The following is a 20,987-nucleotide window of genomic DNA, read 5'->3' on the forward strand; positions in this document are numbered from 1 at the left end:
GCAAACAGCCGCAAATCAGTTACTTTCATTATTTTTGTTGTATGAAGATGCGATCTAATTCCCGTCTTATTGGCCTGACAATGCAAACGCGTCTTGATTTTGGCTGCGCAGCTGGAGGTCGGAGGCTATTCGCTCCGTGAGGCCCGTTTGAAGCCCTGGCTCGCACAGGCCCGATAGTGCAAAAGCGGCTATTGTATTATTGTTTCATTGTATCAAACAGGACATAAAGAATAATGTGTGGAGATTTTTCAGCATTTGGACAGCGCTGTGAGTTTTTGGAAAAGCATTACTTAAAAAAAGGTTCTCAACTCACCATATCCACAGGTACAAATTCATCATATACAATAAATCTATAATAACATTTAAAAAAATATATATATAAAAATAGATGCAATATTTGCATTTTTATAAAGCAAAACATTTAATTACTTACCAGGCTACAGGTGAAGCAGCTCTTTACGACTTCTAACATTTCATAATCAGTCCTCATTTATGTCCAAGAGACTCAATAATAACCTTATACATTTTAATCCTTTCATTTTTCAGATTTAATATAGTTTGTGTGCTGCTGCGCATCCATGTATGTGATAAGCAAACACGCTTTGTTTGAATACCTTTAAAATTCTTAATTTTGCAAGTGACTAACAAAGCAAATGTAATCTTTATGAATGGGATCCTATGGTACATGACGTTGTCTGTGTATATTGTCTTTTTAACTTTTTTGACACTAAATGTGGTGAGTCAAAAACAAGTTTCCAACTACAGTAGGTAGACAATGCAATACAATGCAATACAAAAACTATGCTAATATTAATTAAACCGTGCTTCATTTTCTTTAAGGGGCAATGAACCTGTCGATTTTATTGTTTTTATACCGTTGTCTGAGGTTTACTTTTGATGTTTGAGTGGTTTTTACAATCAAAAACATCAATAGCAATAAGTAATGGGCTATTTTGTAACATGGTTCTGATGCTGTCTGGAGAAAAGAGGCGGGCCACATTGAAGACCTGGAAGTAAACGCCCACTGTTATTCAATTCTATTCAATTTTATTTATATAGCGCTTTTCACAATTGTTAATTGTTGCAAAGCAGCTTTACATGAGTATATGTAGAGGAGAACACTGAAAATCAATTCATAGTATAAGAAGTAGAATATAGCGGCTAAGGATAAACCGTGTAAGCGAGCGTATTAATAATGTAACGTATACAGTAAAGTGCTAAGTTAAGCCAAAGTTGGCTGAGTCTCCCTGGGACAAAAAAAACCCCTAGGAGAAAACCCAATGGGAAAAATCCTAGAAGGACAAAAAACCCTAGGGAGAAATTAATATTTATATTTATAATATATAGACACAGTAGAGATAGGAAGCGGGTAAGCAGATTAAACTGGTTCAGCCGGTGGTCGTTGGTCGCGCATCAGTTGGGCATCACGTTGAAGGACAGCCAGTAGATCAGTGGTGCGATGACCTTCACAGCAACAGGAACTGGGTCTGTTTGTCTCATTGTCCTCGGGGTCGAGGACGAGACAGGGAGACAAAAACAGAATTCTATTAGCGTAGGGGCTGTTCGCATGTAATGCGAGTGTCATACATTATAGTGGTTTAATTCAGCTCCGTTCCAGACAGGCTAACTATTGCGGCAAGAGTAAATTACCCATATTAGCTTTGTGAGTGCTTTGTTCTAGACAAAATAACTACTGCGGGAAAAGTACATTTACTGGACAATCTATGTGAATGCTTTGTTAAAGAAGAATGTCTAGTTTAGATTTAAATTGCTCGACTGTGTCTGATACTCGAACATTATTTGGTAAATCATTCCAGAGCTTGGGGGCCAAGTAGGAAAAGGATCTACCACCTTTAGACACTTTTGATATTCTAGGGATAATAAAGTAACCAGAATTTTGTGATCGCAGTTTACGTGGTGGATTGTATTCTGATAGTAGTTCTTTAATATACGAGGGCACTATGCCATTTAAGGCTTTGTAGGTGATTAGTAATATTTTAAATTGTATGCGATATTTAACTGGTAGCCAGTGTAAAGATGCCAGAATTGGACTAATGTGGTCATACTTTTTAGATCGAGTAAGCACTCTTGCGGCGGCGTTTTGAACTAGCTGTAGCTTGTTTACCTGATTTGCATTGCATCCCCCGAGTAATGAGTTACAATAGTCTATTCTAGAGGTCATAAAAGCATGGATAAGCTTTTCTGCATCTGATGCAGGCAGCATATGGCGTATTTTTGAGATATTTCTAAGATGGAAGAATGCTGTGTGGCAGACGTTGGAGATATGACTATCGAAAGATAGATTGCTGTCAAACATTACACCTAAATTCTTAACCGTGGAAGATGGCACCACCGTGCAGCCATCTATGGGCAACTTGTAATCTGACATATTATGTTTGGAGCGATTTGGTTCAATAATAAGTATCTCAGTCTTATTGGAGTTTAGCATAAGAAAGTTATGTGCCATCCAGTCCCTAATATCACTAATGCAGTCTGTTAGCTTAGCAAACTGGTGCGTTTCGCTAGGATGTGACGAGATGTAAAGCTGGGTATCATCCGCATAGCAGTGAAAACTTATGTTATGTTTCCTGATAATGTCTCCTAGAGGTAACATATATAACGAGAATAGGATAAGGCCTAGAACTGATCCCTGAGGTACGCCGTATTTAACGGGGGAGTGATAGGACTCTTCCTCATTTACATAAACAAAGTGATATCGATTTGTTAGATACGATCTAAACCATAGTTTTCTAGTCTATTGAGTAGGATTCTGTGATCTATTGTGTCAAAGGCTGCACTAAGGTCTAGTAATATAAGGATTGAGATTTCACCACGATCGAATGTTAATAGGAGGTCATTTGTAACTCTAAGCAGCGCTGTTTCTGTAAGTAAGTAAGTAAGTAAGTAAGTAAAATTTATTTATAAAGCGCTTTTCACAGATAAAAATCACAAAGTGCTGTACAGGAAATAGGAACATATCAATAAAAAGATGGCAAATACACATGTAAAATTTAAGTAAAATTTGTGAAAACCCATCATCCAAAAGCTTTCTTATACAAGCATGTTTTAAGATCCCTTTTAAAAGAAACAACAGAAACTGCCTGACGTATAGACAGGGGCAGGTCATTCCAGAGTCTTGGGGCAACGGACTCAAAAGACAGGTCCCCTCGGGTCTTACACCGAGTCTTTGGAACCTTAAGCAGATTCTGGCCAGAGGACCGAAGGTTGCGACAAGGGGAATATGGCTTTAAAAGATCCAAGATGTACATTGGGGCCTGACCGTTCAAGGCTCTTAAAGTTAACACTAAAATCTTAAAATCAATCCTGTATTTTACTGGGAGCCAATGGAGTGTTGACAAGACTGGAGTAATATGAGACCTTCGAGGGGCACCTGTTAAAAGTCTGGCAGCAGAATTTTGAACAATTTGCAGTTTGTTTAGAGCAGATTTGTTTAGACAGGTAAGAACAGAATTGCAATAGTCGAGTCTTGTAGATATAAAAGCGTGAATTATCATTTCCAAATCTTTCTGTGACAACATTTTGCGAATTTTAGAAATGTTTCTAAGATGATAAAAGCAGTTTCTTACTAGCTGTTTTGAGTGTGGCTCAAAGGACATGGCCTGGTCAAACACAACCCCCAGGTTTCTGAGGCTGGATTTGACAGAGGGGCCCAGTGAGCCAAGATGCTGTTTAATCTGTGGGATCATATTTTCTGGAGCAAAGATCACCGTTTCAGTCTTGTTTGAATTTATCTGCAAGTAATTTGTGGTCAGCCAGTCTTTGATGGAGGTCACACATTGTAGAAACAGAGTCAGACGATGGAACTCTGCATCGTTAAAAGAACAGTACAGCTGAACATCGTCAGCATATAAATGATATGAGACATCCTTGAAACAACCAATAATTTTCCCAAGTGGCAAAATATACAATAAAAACAAAATAGGGCCCAAAACTGACCCTTGTGCCACTCCACAGGACAAATTACTTACGTCAGACTGAATATTGTTTACAACAACATTATAAGTTCTATCACGAATATACGAGGAGAACCACTGAATGACAGATCCTGATAGTCCCATCTCATTTTGAAGCCGATTTATTAGTATACTATGATCCACGGTATCAAAAGCAGAAGTCAAATCGAGAAGTACGAGTACAGTGTAGCGGCCAGCAACTGCTGCCATCATCACATCACTAGAAACTTTGATTAGCGCTGTTTCAGTGGAGTGTGATTTACGGAAACCAGACTGAAAATTATCAAACAGGTTCTGCTGCTCCATATAGGAGGTCAGCTGGCAGGCCACTATTTTTTCCATAATTTTGGAAATAAAATGAAGTTTAGATATGGGCCTGTAATTTTGAGGTTCAGAAGGATCAAGACTGGATTTCTTAAGGATCGGATTTACCACGGCGTGTTTGAAATACCTGGGTACTGAGCCTGAACTTAGCGACAGATTTATAATTTTTTCCACAGAGGGCCCAATAATATCAAGCATTTGTAACAATAAAGTTGTAGGGATAATGTCGGCCGGGCTTGAAGACGGTTTCAATTTTCGTGTTATGTTCTTTATTAGAACAAACACGAAATGGGGGGACCTTCTTCTCTGATCCTAAAATCTTTTTAACAGGCGCTACCATATCCAGAACTGCCAGACAGTGGTTGTTGAAACTTTGCACAAGTGAATCAACATCATCACATTCAATAAGAGGGCTAAAATCATAAGAGGCAGTAAAATCACTAGGTGTTGTCACACTTATGATGCGTTTTTGAGTTACAACATTACAGGCGGAAGGCATCATAATATTTGATAAATTAAAAGAGATACAGCAGTGGTCACTAATCTGAACTTCTTCAATACTCAAATTATCAATGTTTAGGCCACAGGAAAAAACTAAATCTAACGTGTGCCCTTTTTTATGTGTGGGGCCAGTAACATGCTGTTCAAAATTAAAAAAAATTACCTCTGTGCTATGGTGGGGCCTGAATCCTGATTGGAACTTTTCATATGTATTATTATTCACTATGAATGTGCGTAGCTGGCTTGCCACTACTTTTTCTAATATTTTAGAAAGAAAATGTAGATTTGAGATTGGTCTAAAGTTATTAAGATCTCCCTGGTCAAGGTTTGGTTTTTTTAATGAGCGGTCTAATAATTGCTAGTTTGAAAGCTGCTGGAACATATCCTAATTCTAGCGATGAGTTAAAGATATTTGTCAGACACTACATGAAATACCTCTTTTAGTAATTTTGTGGGAACGGGGTCTAATATACAGGACGATGATATAGAGGACGTTACTAATTTAGAGAGCTCTTCTATTGTAGTAGGTTTAAATGACTCAAGATGTTCGTATGATAATCTAGTGGTAAATGTACTATTGGGTAGAGTGGTGGCTGCTTGCGTAGTTTCTATGTTTTCCCTAATAAAAATAATTTTGTTAGTAAAGAAGTTCATGAAGTCGTTACTATTGTGTTGGAGTTTACTATTGGTTTCTGTTTGTTCTTTGTTTCTAGTCAGTTTCGCAACTGTGCTAAAGAGGAAACGAGGGTTGTTATGATTTTCTTTAAGCGTACTGAGATAGGTAGATCTGGCGGTTTTAATAGCCTGTCTGTAGTGTTGAACACTCTCTTTCCATGCTGAACACCATACCTCTAACTTTGTGTTTCGGAAGTTATGATTGGATAGCTTCATTTCCCGTCATTACATGTGGGGAAATGTTTTAAACACATTAATGTGTAAAAATAGCAGCAGAACACATATATGTTTGAGCCACAAAAGATTTTGGGTGCTAGCCTGGTAATACCATCCTCTGCTAATTCGCTACACTTCATAGACATAGTCTGGCTGGGCATAATTGACAGTCATTTTCCTTCTTGTGAGAGGGGCTTGTCTGAAGTTTAAAATCATTGGTGTAAACGTAAGCCAATCACATAACGTTTGGTTATGACGTGCTCAGCCCCATAAAATTTCTACTGTAATACACACGTATGATGTGAAAACAATACCATCGAGCAAATACCGGAGTGAACATGGCTGTGAACGACTTTTACAGATTATGTAAAGTAAATCGGGCCAGAGATAGTTGAACACTATCCTTATGGTGTCTTTCCACTCACGTCTAAGTGGAGGAACGCCCCTCTCTCCTCTCAAACTCTTCACCGTACAGCCCTAACCATATGTAAATTGAATCTTCCTACCTTATTTTCTGGTTAATCAGGAAAGTCACAAAGAATGTTTAACCACGCGTTCTCCACCATTAACTGTAAAAAATCAACAGAGCAAATAGCTATCTATGCCTCCATGTCCACTGTAAAGTACAAGCTTACATTCGGCCCTTAGCGTCTATGTCACGGCTCTCAGCCCACCCTCTGTTTGTTGATTGGGCCGTCGGTCTTAAAGCCGGAGGAAAACGGTTAGAATGGGAGGTATGTCAGACTTAGTTCAGAAGTGTAATGAAATTTAGCGGAAGTACAAAGTCTGACGTAGTCAGGCTATCTGGGTGCTAAAGATGATACACAAAAATGACAATACGTAAATTAGAACCAAAACTTTAAACTCGACGTGACTAAATTACCGTATACAACACCGTAAGCACGCATCAGAATCTAAACTGCGGCTGATAAGTCCTTATCAATAACTTTGTTTATTTCTATTGTGCTTGTGAGGTTGCTCTTACATACACGTAACGTTACATACCACAGTTATATGATTACAATTCTTTGTTGAGTGTTGGATGCTTTGTTAAAGAAAAAAGTCTTAAGTTAAGACTTAAAGTGATCGACTGTGTCTGATTCTCGGACATCAGATGGCAAATCATTCAATAGCTTAGGGGCTAAGTAGGAAAAGTAGTGTTGTAGTCAATACCACCTAAACCGAGACCAAGTCTTGACCAAGACCAAGACAGGCCGAGACGAGACTAAGACTTTAAAGGGTCGAGACCAAGCCAAGACAGTCCGAGACCTAGTCAAGACCAAGACCAGTGCAAGTCACTGCATTAAAACACTTATGATAAAATGTGGAATATGCATATGATTAGGCACTTCATGGACCCTATCTTGCACCCAGCGCAAATGACTTTGTCAGTGACACATGTATCATTCGTATTTTGCACCGGCGCACGGCGGGTTTTTCCCTCCACAGACGCACGTCGGCAAACTAGGGAATGAACTTGCGCTCCCTGGGCGGTTCAGCGCAAAAAAGGAGGCGTGTTCCGGCGCAAACCATCCCTGATGCTATTTTGCAGTTTCAAAAAACAATTGCGCCATCAAAAAAAGTAGTCTAAAGTCAGTGGCGCATTGCATGTAGTTCATTATGCTATTTTAAGGGCGCATGCTTGACCATAATGTATAGCGTGCACAATGCGCATACACTTTGCTTATAATCTACACAGATTATTTTTGCAAATCATAAATTGTTACAATAAAAAATATTAACACATGACATAAGGGAAATCATAGTGGTGATCATAGTGGTGAGCATTGTGGTTTTATTTATTTTGTGTGGCTGCGTTAAAAAATTATCATGCAAATAACGATTAAAATATTTTCATAAGTTTGTTGTGTGGCTGTATTACGTTTATTTTATGTAAATAATAATTAAAATGTTTTCATAAGAAACCTTAAAGCTCACGTAACACACGCTGTTTCTGCATTTCTGATATTAATCTGGAGTACCTATGGAGTAGTATGACATCCTTTATATCTCTGAAGAGTCTTTAGTTTAATCAGATTTATAAAAGAAAGATTAGCTTTACCGAATCTTTCCGATAACGTACGAAAAAATGAAGAAGGAGGAGTTATAACACGGGAGGAGCGAGTACGAGTCATGCAACACTATACAACACTGTTTTAACTTATGATTCACTACATGTTCGTGTCATTTATATAATATACACGCGCCTATTTCCAACATAAGACAGAAGTCTTACTTACCGCGTGTAACTCGTCATGAAAATCCACCGCATCAAACACACACACGCAAAACTCCGCTGCTAATCCGGATAATAAACTATATCCATTGTTTCCATAAGGCTGGATGTCTTCTCCTTACATCCAAAAACACACTTCTTGTTGTGCCATTGTTGACTTTTGAAATTAAACAAAGCTGAGTGGCGTGATAAGCTGTTAGCAAGCTCTAGCGTCTCCCGCTGACTGACGGCTGGGCGGGGTTTTCCAGGGGAAGTTTTCCGGCGGAAGCCCATATAAAGAAGTGATACGTATCAAAAACTCCTGAAACGTCAGTTAGAACCGTAATCGAAAAAAATTAGCCGAAACTTGTACGAACCCTGGCGAAGTGCATTCGGCACAGAAATACTCTGAAACACGCCCAACTGCATTTTTGACACTTTGCCTACGTTTAGCATGAGGAAACAACTCTATAACTGTGTTAATAAGTCAGAATGCTTGAAATACCATTAAACCCCCCCTTTAATGTATATGAACTCGATTTGTAAGTGGTTGGACCTTGCTTGCGTTTCTTGGGTCTGATTTCAAAGCCCCCAAACCCTTTCAGCGGTAGGGATGGGTATCGTTAAGGTTTTAACGGTATTACTACTCTTACCGGTACTGCTTAACGGTCCGGTGCTTTAACGGTATTCTTATCGGTACTTTGGCCAATGTTAACATTTGATCACGAACCTATGTTCACATGATTAAGTTAATTATGTGTCTGCATTTCATTATTACAAATTAATTTCTGGATATCATTTCTAAATATTATACATATATTTGTTAATGCACCAGCGTGAAAGCTGCAGAAAAAATGCTCTAAATAGGATATTTAGGCTAAATAAATGTTTACATGCTGATTTTTCTTTATTTGGGATTTTAAAAAGAAGTAGTAAAAATGTTGAATGCATAACGTTCAACATTTCTCCCAAAAGAAATCAACAGAATTTCAAAGTAAGGTAAGCAAACCAATTAGGGAGATTGTACATTTATTTTAAATGACGTGAACAATGTTGATTCAACATGATTTTAGCATAATGCCTGACGTTGATGAGGCAACCACCAGAGATGAGCTAGCTAGGCAGTCGAAAATTTTTGCAGGCTGCGACCTTCTAAGGACGTATTTCGTAATACTAAGCCCCGGGGCCAGTTTAATACCGGGTTTCGGTACCCATCCCTATTCAGCGGTGAGGGTGGACACAGCGATGTCCTCTGCTGGCGTCAGGTCCTGTGTAGAGGCAGATCCACCTCCCGTTACACGGCGTGCCCAATTTATGCTGGCAAGCTTGGGATTCCCCCATCTCCTGACATCATTGTAGCGCTTGGCGCAACAATGGGGATGCCAGCTGATGAGACAATTGTGGCTATTTTTTCTCACGCCTGTTAAACCTACGCTGATTTGGGCGGGTTTCTCCTATCCCCATACAAAACAACTTCTCTGTCTTTGACTGCTCTTACAAGAACGTCTGTCTCCTCGGCTGTGAACCTATGGCGTGCGCCTGGTAAATCCGTCATAATAATAGCAACCCGCCATGGAACTTGCACCCTTGCGTTTAAAGGGAATGTTGGATAGCGTTCTGATTGGTTTATTTGACGTTACGCCCAAACCACACCTATGAATAATGAACCTACTTCAGACCAACCCCTTATTGATTTGCGCCTGGCGCAAGAGTTATTTCTCCCGCCGGGAAAATAGCAACAGCGCCCAAGATCCGCCCACAAAGTCACTTGCGCTTTGCGCTTCGCACTTGCGTTTCAGATCGTTAAAATAGGGCCCCTTGTGTGTGTGCGTGTGTGTGTGTTTGTGTGTGTGTGTGTATGCCGTCAGAGAAGTTGATAAAATAATCAAAGGCATTGCAGATATGTCGGAATTTATCTTTGTCTATAAGCAAATAAAAATGAAACACTAAAGAGCTGAAATCAACTTAACCATTTATTCAGAACTGTCTTTCCATGGCTTGCCATCCACTTAACACAATGCAGGCGTTCTAGGAAAAGGATCTACCACCTTTAGACACTTTTGATATTCTATGAATAATTTAGAGACCAGAATTTTGCGACTGTATTGTACGTGATGGATTGTATTCTGATAATAATTCTCCAAGATACAAAGGTGCTAGGCCATTTAAGGCTTTATAGGTGATTAGTAATATTTTAAAATGTATGCAATATTTAACTACTCAGTGTAAAGATGCCAACAGTGGGCTTATGTGTTCATACTCATTAGTTCGAGTAAGCACTCTTGCAGCAGCGTTTTGAACTAGCTGGTTAAGAATTTTCCTGTCCATTCTGTGTTAAACATATGACATTTTGTTGGCCCACTCATTTTTCACTAATTCATATCAGTGCAGCAGTAGTCATAGCAATATCTATTGGACTTTGGTTGTATTGCAAAATCCTAACACAAACGCAATATATATATATATACATTGCAGGCTACATAAAAGTGCCTGGCTGACCAGTGCACTATGAGTAAAGTTGGTTCGTTAAACACACAACCTTATTTTGAGTTTGTTAAAACCTAAAGGGATTGTTCACACAAAAATAAAAATTCTGTCATCATTTACTCACTCTCATGCTGTTACAAATCTATATAAATTTCTTTGTTCTGATGAACACGAAGGAAGATATTTTGAGGAATGTTTGTAATCAAAGAGTTTGTGAGCTCCAATTTTATTATTTAACATAAAAGAAATGTTATTGAATTAATAATTTGTGTATCATTTAACTACACATTATTATATTTATATTTTCATAACTTATATTTATCATGCCAGATTTCCATATCATGGAACCTGTTGCCCAAGTATGTCTGATTTGTGCTATAAGGTTTTGGCAGGATTGTTGGCAAATAATTATTTTGAAAGCATAACATTTGTGAGATGTCTTGGAGAACATTTAGTGTTGTTCATGAGCCATAATGCATTTGTTTTGCATCTCTGTATCTGTTTGTTTTGCTGTATTGTGGTGATAATATGATGGGCCTCACCGGGGGCCTAATTACTGTATATCTCTCTGTATTCTCAGAGGAAGAGGTGTGAATAACAAACCTGTTTCCTAGAACCCCAAACCCCCTTATCTGCACTTGCTCTAGAGATTAAAACATTTTTTCTTAAGAAATGTATAAATAGATACATGCATATTTAAAATATTCTGTCTGTCAGTAATATATAACATAGACCTTACCTTTATTCATTTCAAATTAATTTCTTATGTGTTTAACATTTTTGACCCTGTCTGTGAAATGCTGGCAAAAGTCTTTTGATCTATTTGTAAGATTAGGAGTATCACATTTTTATTTCAATCAATGATTTCAAACTTTGACATGGCCTCACTCAGTTGCTATTAAATATGTCAAAATTATATTTTCACAGAATGTTTCTTTATGTTATGTAAGATGAGTTTATTTAGAAAGCATTTCATCACAAACTAATCACTTTAGCTGGGTTTTACCAACTGGGGTATATTTATTATTCATTGCTGTTTCTTTGAGACAGTTTAAGTCTAATAGAGAAAGAGATTAAAGTTAAACAGTGAGTGAAAAAATAATGAAAGAGTCTTATGGATAGTCTTATGAATAATCATGTTCATGTTGTTTTTCATATGAATAATGGAGACGAGAGTTTATCAGAACAAATGCTCACAATAACATCAAAATCAATCATTATGAGAATGGAGCTTTACTGAACATCAGAATCAGATGTGATATCTAATAGGGATGCACCGAAATGAAAATTCTTGGCCTAAACCGAAAACTGAAAAAGAGGAAACCAAGGCCGAAAAACCAAAACACCGAAATAAATTATTATGCTAATTATTATTACAAATGCATTTATGGCTGTATCACTGTGTACTAACTTTACTAGAGGTGTGTGACGGATCACAAAACTCACGGTTCGGATCACATTGCAGTTTTTGAGGCACGGATTGGATTATTTTTCAGATCAGCAAAAAGGGGGTGGGGAAAATAGCAAATAAAGAAATTGCAAACATTTATAAAAAACAAGAAATTTGCACATGAATAAGGGCTAACATTAGCATTAGGTACAGAAATCGAATTAAATAAGTCATAACACTGTCTTTGTATAAATTAAATAGATTATTATTATTTTTAGAGCTGCAGAAGAGATTTTCTCTTTGTCTTGGCCTGGGTTGTTTGATTAACATTAATGACACAGACTTTAGTAGGTTAAATAAGGTTACTGTCTCTTTAAAGCAACACTATGTAGTTTTTTTTACCTTTAAATAATGTCTCTAAAATTATTTCAGTGATAGAACAACTTTCAACTGGACAAATTGTACTGTTGCTGCAACCTGAGCAGCCTCCTAGCTGCTACAAGCACACTCTGAAAGTGGCAGTAGAGGGTAGGAAACACAGCCCCGCCCCTCCCCCTGCCTGCAGAAGAGTGTCTGATACCAGGCACTGTTGCGCTTTTCAACCACATGGGGGAGCTGTAATTCATTTTTACATGGAAACTACATAGTGTTGCTTTAAGACCAAATAAGCAGAGACTGGTTTCTGACTGTAATCTATACATACACTTAAGACATAAACAAATGTTTTTATTAGAAAAAGAATACTGTGGAGATATTTTTTTTTATATGTGTCCTGTCAATAATAGAACGATTTTATGTTCACTTGTTTGCGTCTCACTGTGTGCATTATTGAGGACACTTAAACACGTGCGCACACAGAGACCGAGGACGAATCCCAAACAGTGCAGCATAAAATTTTACGTTGTTTTTCATTGCTTTATTTGGCAAATGTATGTTAATGTATGAGACACATTTGCGCGACTCTCTCTTAAGTTTACACACCAAGAGCTCTGATCTTTGAAGAGCATACTGTGATGATCACGTCTGGATCGAACACATTCAACTGCATGTGTCTCTGTGCATAAAGAAAGTTGCTCATTTTAGCGCCTTTTTGTGGTTAAATACATCCACACCGCATACATGGTGCTTCAGACAAGCACGTGCAGGTCGTGGTTTCTGTTTGCGTCATCACAACATTTCGTCCGTATTATTTCGATGATAAATGTCTTTCGGCCGAAAACCGAAAATGGCCCAAAAGAGCAAGACAAAAATTTTCGGTCACCCAGCGAGATGGCTTCACGCCCAGCAGACCAGAGTTAGTGCGCTATTTGCAAGGGGAGGCAACTAAAATCAGTGACTCGCTGGCTTGGGGGTGGAACAATCAGACAAGGTTGAGAAAAAGTATCAATCTGCACTACCAGTACATCATAAGAACACGTTTTCAATGCGGCTAAAACATTATAACCTCAATAAGGTTCCTCACTTAAACCGTGTGTTGTTTCACAGATGGAATTGCTTCACATTTTGCGTGTACAGTTAAACCACATGGAAAACTTAACGTCTGCCTTTGTAACCCAAGCATAACTTGATTACTTGACTGGAGGAAAAATATTTTAGATTTAGATTTTAAGTTTTATATTTTAAAATATATGTATGCATTATATATTAGCCTATATGCATCAATGCGTGCATGCACGTGTGCACGCCACCCATATTCACTCACTCAAACACACACATTCTATAACCACCGCACCACCACAGTGAAATGGTGCATTACTTAACTTCTGTATTAGTATGAATAGGGGTGGGCGATATGACCAAAATCTTCTATCACGATAGGATTAATTTTATATCATGATAACGATATGTAACACGGTAGAGTTTTTTATGTTTTAATAAGGTTTAAATCTTTAATACCATAGAAATGTTCATAATTCTCACAAAAAACATATACAAGCATAGAAAGAAGATAAAAACAAACAAAACTCAAGCTCTCTGAAGATACACAGTCAATAAGAATGATAATAAATAATTATGCATGTATGTATAGGCCTATATATATTTTTATTTAAGGTAGAAAAGTGATTTAATCAGGAGCAGTGAGAGATTTTTTTCTCAATGCTGTTTGATTAACACGAGTGACAGACAGGAGCAAAATTAGGTAACTTCCCCTTAAAGACCAAAGTCCGGATCCAATACACTGTTACACATGCGCTTTCTCTTTTAGCTGTTTACTTTCTCTTAAGACCTTACTGGTCGTGTTTATGATGATGCTTGCAAAGACGGGAATTTTGACACATATGTGTATTTAAGGCCAATAAAGCGGGAAAAATGCTCACGAGCTTAATAAGCAGAGGTCGCGCGACTTGCGCGCTCCTCACAGACAGAAAGAGCAGCGGTTGCGCGACTTGTCCGCTCCTGACACACAGAAAGAACGCACGCATACAGATCTGTTGTCTGTGTTTCAATAGCTTAAAATAACTTGTTTTAAAACTGCAGTGCTTAAATACGTGTACAAACGTTACGTTTTCGCGACCACACGCACAGGAGCGTGACGTGGGCACGTAACCTCGATAGAAACGATAGTCCAAAATCTCTACCGGTTGACAAATTTCTACCGGTTAATTTCGTCTACCGGTTTATCGCCCACCCCTAAGTATGAAAATACTGCCACCGTCACAGCCCAAGCTGGAATTGGAATCAGTACTGTACTGTAGGTTGAGTAAACATTACAGTTTTGTATTCTCTCATTTGTATAACATGCATTTGTGTTGTGTTTTGTTTACAGGAGTTTTTTGAGCATGCAAAGCATCTGTGGGATGACGAGGGGGTGAAGGCCTGTTTTGAGCGCTCAAATGAGTACCAACTTATTGACTGTGCACAATAGTGAGTATCTGGGATATCTGGGTTTTACCTCTATAAAATCCAGTACTCCATAAATACATTTAATCACCTTCACACCAGTTGTTTCCAGTTTGTTGCTTGCGAACATGGCCCTGAATGTGTAGTTCTAGCATAATTTATTTTTAGTTAAAACTTGCTTTATTTTATTTTTTAACTGAAGGACAATTTTTGGTAAAGAACAGCGGTAATGGAACAAAATAAACAGCGACTTTTGTTGCATTTTCAGCTAAATCACTCCTCAACTTGGCCCATCTTTGTTCTCACCATCGCAAAAGAAAATACCAATGACACAGTTTTTTAACCTGACGGGAAGGGTTCTAGTGGACCAATCACAGCGATTGCGGTCCGTGAAGAACTGACGTGCTGTTAAAAATTTGTTGAGGTGCATGTCGGGCTACACAGAGGCTACACACGACTATAAATTGGACTTAAGGTTTATGTGGCAGTTATATCTGTTATACCTACCGAGTGTGGCACTCGGAGACTGAGGCCTCTGGATGGGTCTCTCTTTTAACCGTCAGAGCGCATATGACGTCATGCCCAACCAGTGGTCTCGTTTGATATACATACTCAGAGGGCGTCATGCTGTAGGGCATCTTGTTCCCTTGTCAGGGATTAAGGGTTACATGTGTATTTTTCATGTACTGTATTTTTTTTTACTCTTGACTTGGAACAGAATATATAACTTATATAACAAATATAACTTTATTTTCATTGTTAGAAACAATGAAAGACCATTTGTGACCCTGTACCAAAAATAAGGGTCAATGTTTTAAAATTGAGATACATCTTCCAAAAGTTCATTAAATAATCATTCCATTGATATATGGTTTTGTTAGGATGGGACAATATGTGGCTGAGAACTTGAGAGTGCCAAAAAACCAAATATTGAGAAAATCACATTTAACCCCCGCAGACACTGGCAGAGGTTCTGACATGCTCTAACATTTGGTCTTGTTTTAGTTGCTTTAAACATATTAATGGCTAATATCACATAAGATTGTATTCAGCACAAACTGTGCTAAAATAATATGTTTCTGAAATAAGGCCAAGGAACACGTCGTAAAAAAAAAAATTTACCAAAAAAAAACTACTGGATCTTGTTGGGAATTGGGGAGTTGGGAATTTGCTACAAAAATATGTAAAATCATCTCAGGTTACGTATGTAACCCTGGTTCCCTGAGAAGGGAACGAGACGCTGCATAGCCATAGCAACGCTTTCGGCGAACCCCTGGGCATGACTGATCTGAAACACGTGTAAAACATAAGCAATGATGAGATAAATGGATAAATAGGCTGGATGCTGTGCGGACCAGGGGTATAGGAAGGCATCCCATACAAACACACTCGCTACCAAGTGCCGACGCAAGTGCCTACAGGGATGCAAGGAGTATGGCATGGTGACGCAGCATCTTGTTCCCTTCTCAGGGAACCAGGGTTACATACATAACCTGAGACGTTTTTACATATTTTTGTAGCAAATTCCCAACTCCCCAATTCCCAACAAGATCCAGTACTTTTTTTTGGTAATTTTTTTTTACGTGCTGCGTCACCATAGCAACGCTTTAGAGAATGAGATGCCCATACTCCCATACTACCAAATGCCTGTAGGGCAGGCAAGGCAAGGCAAGTTTATTTGTATAGCACATTTCATACACAGAGGCCATTCAAAGTGTTTTTCATAGAAATTAGAAAACAAAAAAATCAAAGATACATGAATTTAAAATATAAATTAAAAGAAAATAAATGTGATTTTAATAAAAATTACCGTTAATATAAGAATAATATCAAGAGAAATAAAAAGAAATTAAAATAGTGCATATAAAATATAGTGCAATCAGTTCGGATGCAGCATAGTGCTTATTCAGTAAATGCATAGCTAAACAAATGTGTTTTGAGTCTGGATTTGAATGTGACTATACTGTTGGGGAGCACATCTGATCTCTTCTGGAAGCTGGTTCCAGCTGCGACTGGCATAATAGCTAAAAGCTGACTCTCCTTGCTTTGAGTGAACCCTTGGTATTTCTAGCTGATGTGATCCTAATGATTTGAGTGATCTGTTGGGTTTATATTCATTGAGCATATCAGTAATGTAATGAGGTCCTAGTCCACTGAGTGATTTATATACCATTAATAATACTTTAAAATCAATCCTAAATGTAATTGGTAGCCAGTGTAGCGACCTGAGGACTGGTGTGATATGTTCGTATTTTCTGGTTCTGCTCAGAATCCTGGCAGCAGCGTTCTGAATGAGCTGGAGCTGTCTAATGGTCTTTTTGGGAAGGCCAGTGAGGAGGCCATTACAATAATCCACCCTGCTGGTGATGAAAGCATGCACAAGTTTCTCTAAGTCTTGTCTGGAAACAAAGCATCTAATTCTTGAGATATTTTTGAGATGATAATATGCTGATTTAGTTATTGCTTTGACATGACTACTGAAACTAAGATCAGATTCCAGAATCACACCAAGATTCCTGACTTGATTTTTAGTTGTTTGACCTCTAGCGTCAAGGTATGCATTCACCTTGAGAACTTCATCTTTGTTTCCAAACGCAATTACTTCAGTTTTCTCTTTGTTTAACTGAAGAAAGTTTTGGCACATCCAACTGTTAACTTCATCAATGCATTTGCACAGGGAGTCAATGGGGCTGTAGTCGTTAGGGGATAGAGCTAAGTAGATCTGAGTGTCGTCTGCATAACTGTGGTAGGCAATTTGGTTCTCTCTCATTATTTGGCTCAGTGGGAGCATATACAGGTTGAACAGGAGTGGCGCAAGAATTGAGCCTTGCGGGACTCCACATATCATGGATGTCCACTCAGATTTATGGCCACCTATACTTACATAATAACCTCTCCCTTCTAAGTATGACCTGAACCATTTCAGGACCACCCCAGAAAGCCCGACCCAGTTTTCCAGCCTGTCAAGAAGTATGTTGTGATCGACAGTGTCAAAAGCAGCACTGAGGTCGAGTAGCACCAGCACTGATAGTTTGCCTGTGTCTGTATTGAGGCGAATATCATTTATTATCTTTATGAGTGCTGTCTCTGTACTGTGGTGTGGTCTGAAACCAGATTGAAAAATGTCAAAGTAACCATTAGAAATTAAGAATTTGTTCAGCTGATTGAAAACAACTTTTTCAATGATCTTGCCTATGAAAGGAAGATTTGAGATTGGTCTGTAGTTGCTCAACACAGTGTTATCCAAGTTGCTCTTTTTCAGGAGGGGCTTAACAACTGCAGTTTTAAGGGACTTTGGAAAAGTCCCAGAGATAAGGGATGAATTTACCACTTCTAGGAGATCTGCTTCTAAACAGTTAAAGACACTTTTGAAAAAAGATGTGGGGAGTGTGTCAAGGGCGCATGTTGATGTTTTAAGATGCTGTACTGTTTCTTCCAAAATTTTACCATCAACTGCTTCGAAATCAGACATCGTAACTAATTTCTGATGTTGTGGTCTGATTTGTCTGACCCCGGCACAGCTCAAGGATGTGCTGATCACCTTTCTGATATTATTGATTTTCTCAGAGAAGAAGTAAGCAAACTCACTGCATTTGCAGTCTGACAGCATTTCACTTGGAATGTGACTTGGAGGGGGGGGTGTTAGTCTCTCTATAGTAGCAAAAAGAGTGTGTGTGTTATTTATGATGTTGTTTATAATATTTGAAAAGAAAGTCTGTCTAGCTTTGCCTAGTTCCACACTGAAAGCATGAAGGCTGTCTTTATAGATATTGTAGTGAATTACAAGTTTTGTCTTCCGCCACATGCGCTCAGCTTTTCTGCATTGTCTCTTCATATTCTGCACCTCTGTTGAGTTTCTCCAAGGTGATTTTTGCCTGCCATTCTTCTTCCTGACTTTCACAGGAGCAATATCATCGATTGCACTCTTAACTTTCGAATTAATCAAGGAGAAAATCAACAGAGTCTGCAGATATGCTTGGTGTTAAAGATATAGCCTTCATTAACAGCACACTGGTGTTCTCATTAAAGCATCTCTTTTTGACAGACACAGATCTAGTTTCAGTACTAGGAGAGATCAATATATCAAAGAAAATACAGAAATGGTCAGACAGTGCTACATCCTTAATAATAATTGATGAAATGTTTACACCCTTACTGATAATTAAATCTAGAGTGTGTCCACGATTGTGTGTGGGTCCATGTACATGTTGAGTCAGATCAAAAGTATTTAAAACAGCTGTGACATCTTTTGCCATAATGCTTTCTGGCTTATCTATGTGAATGTTAAAATCTCCGGCAATAGCAAAACAGTCAAACTCTGAGGAAATCGTTGATAACAGTTCTGTAAAGTACTCAACAAATGCTGGAGAGTATTTTGGGGGCCTGTAAATAATGATCAGTAGAATGCGTGGAGTACCTTTCAACACAATACCTAGATATTCAAAAGACGGGTAACTCCCAAATGATACTTGCTTACATTGATAGACATCTTTAAAAAGAGCAGCTACACCTCCACCTCTCCTAGCAGTTCTGCAGACACTCATAAAAGGAAAGTTAGGAGGGGCTGTTTCATTAAGGTCCTTTGCACTGTAGCTTTCTTCTAGCCATGTTTCATTTTGAAACATAAAATCCAGGTTGTTTGTGGCTATAAAGTCGCTGACTAGAAGTGATTTGTTTTTAATTGAACAGATATTTAAAAGTACTAACTTAACAGTACAATTTTTTTCGCTAGATCTTAGTTTGATATGTCACAGGCAGTAGATTAGATTGATTTGCCACACGGTTTGATACAGCCTTAGGCTTTCTATTATGTACTAAAACAGAAATAGAGAAAAATATAGGTACACTGAGTTCCTGCTTTTGTAAACATTTGATAAAAGTATTAGTATTTTCATAGCAGGAACCCAACACATATCACTAAGATATCCATTGATATATGGTTTTGTTAGGATGGGACAATATTTGGCTGAGAACTTGAGAGTGCCAAAAATCTAAATATTGAGAAAATCACATTTAACCCTCTGGGGTCCGACCATTTTGGGACACTGGCAGAGGTTCTGACATGCTTTAACATTTGGTCTTGTTTTAGTTGCTTTAAACATATTAATGGCTAATATCACATAACATTGTATTCAGCATAAACTGTGCTAAAATAATATGTTTCTGAAATAAGGCCAAGGAACACGTCATAAAAAATTTTTTCCCAAAAAAATTACTGGATCTTGTTGGGAATTGGGGAGTTGGGAATTTGCTGCAAAAATATGTAAAAACGTCTCAGGTTACGTATGTAACCCTGGTTTCCTGAGAAGGGAACGAGACGCTGCATAGCCATAGCAACGCTTTCGGCAAACGCCTCGGCATGACTGATCTGAAACACGTGTAAAACATAAGCAATGATGAGATAAATGGATAAATAGGCTGGATGCCGTGCGGACCAGGGGTATAGGAAGGCATCCCATACAAACACACTCGCTACCAAGTGCCGACGCAAGTGCCTACAGGGATGCAAGGAGTATGGCATGGTGACGCAGCGTCTCGTTCCCTTTTCAGGGAACCAGGGTTACATACAAACCTGAGACGTTCCCTTTCGAGCAACTCGTGCTGCATCACCATAGCAACGCTTTGGGGAATGAGATGCCCATACTCCCATACTACCAAATGCCTGTATCGTGTATGAACTGAATACAGTCAAGGCAAAAGAACCTGGGACCCTAAGGAGAGGTCTAGATTATAAAATCTGACAAAGGTGAGTGGTAAAGACCAACTGGCCGCATCACACACGTCCTGGAGTTAAGCCCCTGACCCTAAGGCCATAGAGGCAGCCAAACCTTGCGTAGAGTGGGCCCTCACAGCAAGGGGTGAGGGTATACCCTGATGTTTATAAGCAAGTGAGATGACATCAACTCTCCATGTTCTCAGAGTCGACTTGGTCACCGGGAGACTTCTCCTGGGTGAACTAATAGGCCACTAATAGGTGTCTACCCACTGTTGAGCCTTGCACAGGAGTATGGTATGCAGAAACTGCAGACACATAAACCTTAAGGGTGGAAGGAGTTAATCCATCAGAGAAACACTCCTGCAAAAACATCAGCACCATGTCGAAGGGGCAGTTACTGGGTCTGTCAAATAAGCTAAGCACCAAGAGGTGAAAATTTCTCACTGAAGGGAATATCATTTTCTTGTGAAAGGAGCTCTAAAGTTTAAAATGGTCTCCACAATTTCGGCTGGGAGACATGAGTCTATAGCCTGGACCTCTCAGAGGCCAGACCCACAGTTTCCACATCTCTGGGCAGGGGTGACAGACTGCACCCCCTGCCTAAGATAGAATGTCTACGGGGGGCTCAGAAGGTATATGAGGTTCGAG

The 20,987-nt window shown here is 38.7% G+C and overlaps 1 protein-coding gene across 1 annotated transcript in view; it reads left to right on the forward strand.

The window, feature by feature from the left end:
• The window catches only part of gnal (guanine nucleotide binding protein (G protein), alpha activating activity polypeptide, olfactory type), a 226,839-nt gene that overhangs the window by 80,133 nt on the left and 125,719 nt on the right, over positions 1-20,987 (forward strand). The window contains exon 5 of the mRNA XM_065287999.2: positions 14,550-14,647. Within this exon, the coding sequence (XP_065144071.1) occupies positions 14,550-14,647 (98 nt within the window). The remainder of the gene's footprint in view (positions 1-14,549; positions 14,648-20,987) is intronic.

Source organism: Paramisgurnus dabryanus, chromosome 22 (genome assembly GCF_030506205.2).
Source record: "Paramisgurnus dabryanus chromosome 22, PD_genome_1.1, whole genome shotgun sequence".
Classification (NCBI taxonomy): Eukaryota; Metazoa; Chordata; class Actinopteri; order Cypriniformes; family Cobitidae; genus Paramisgurnus; species Paramisgurnus dabryanus.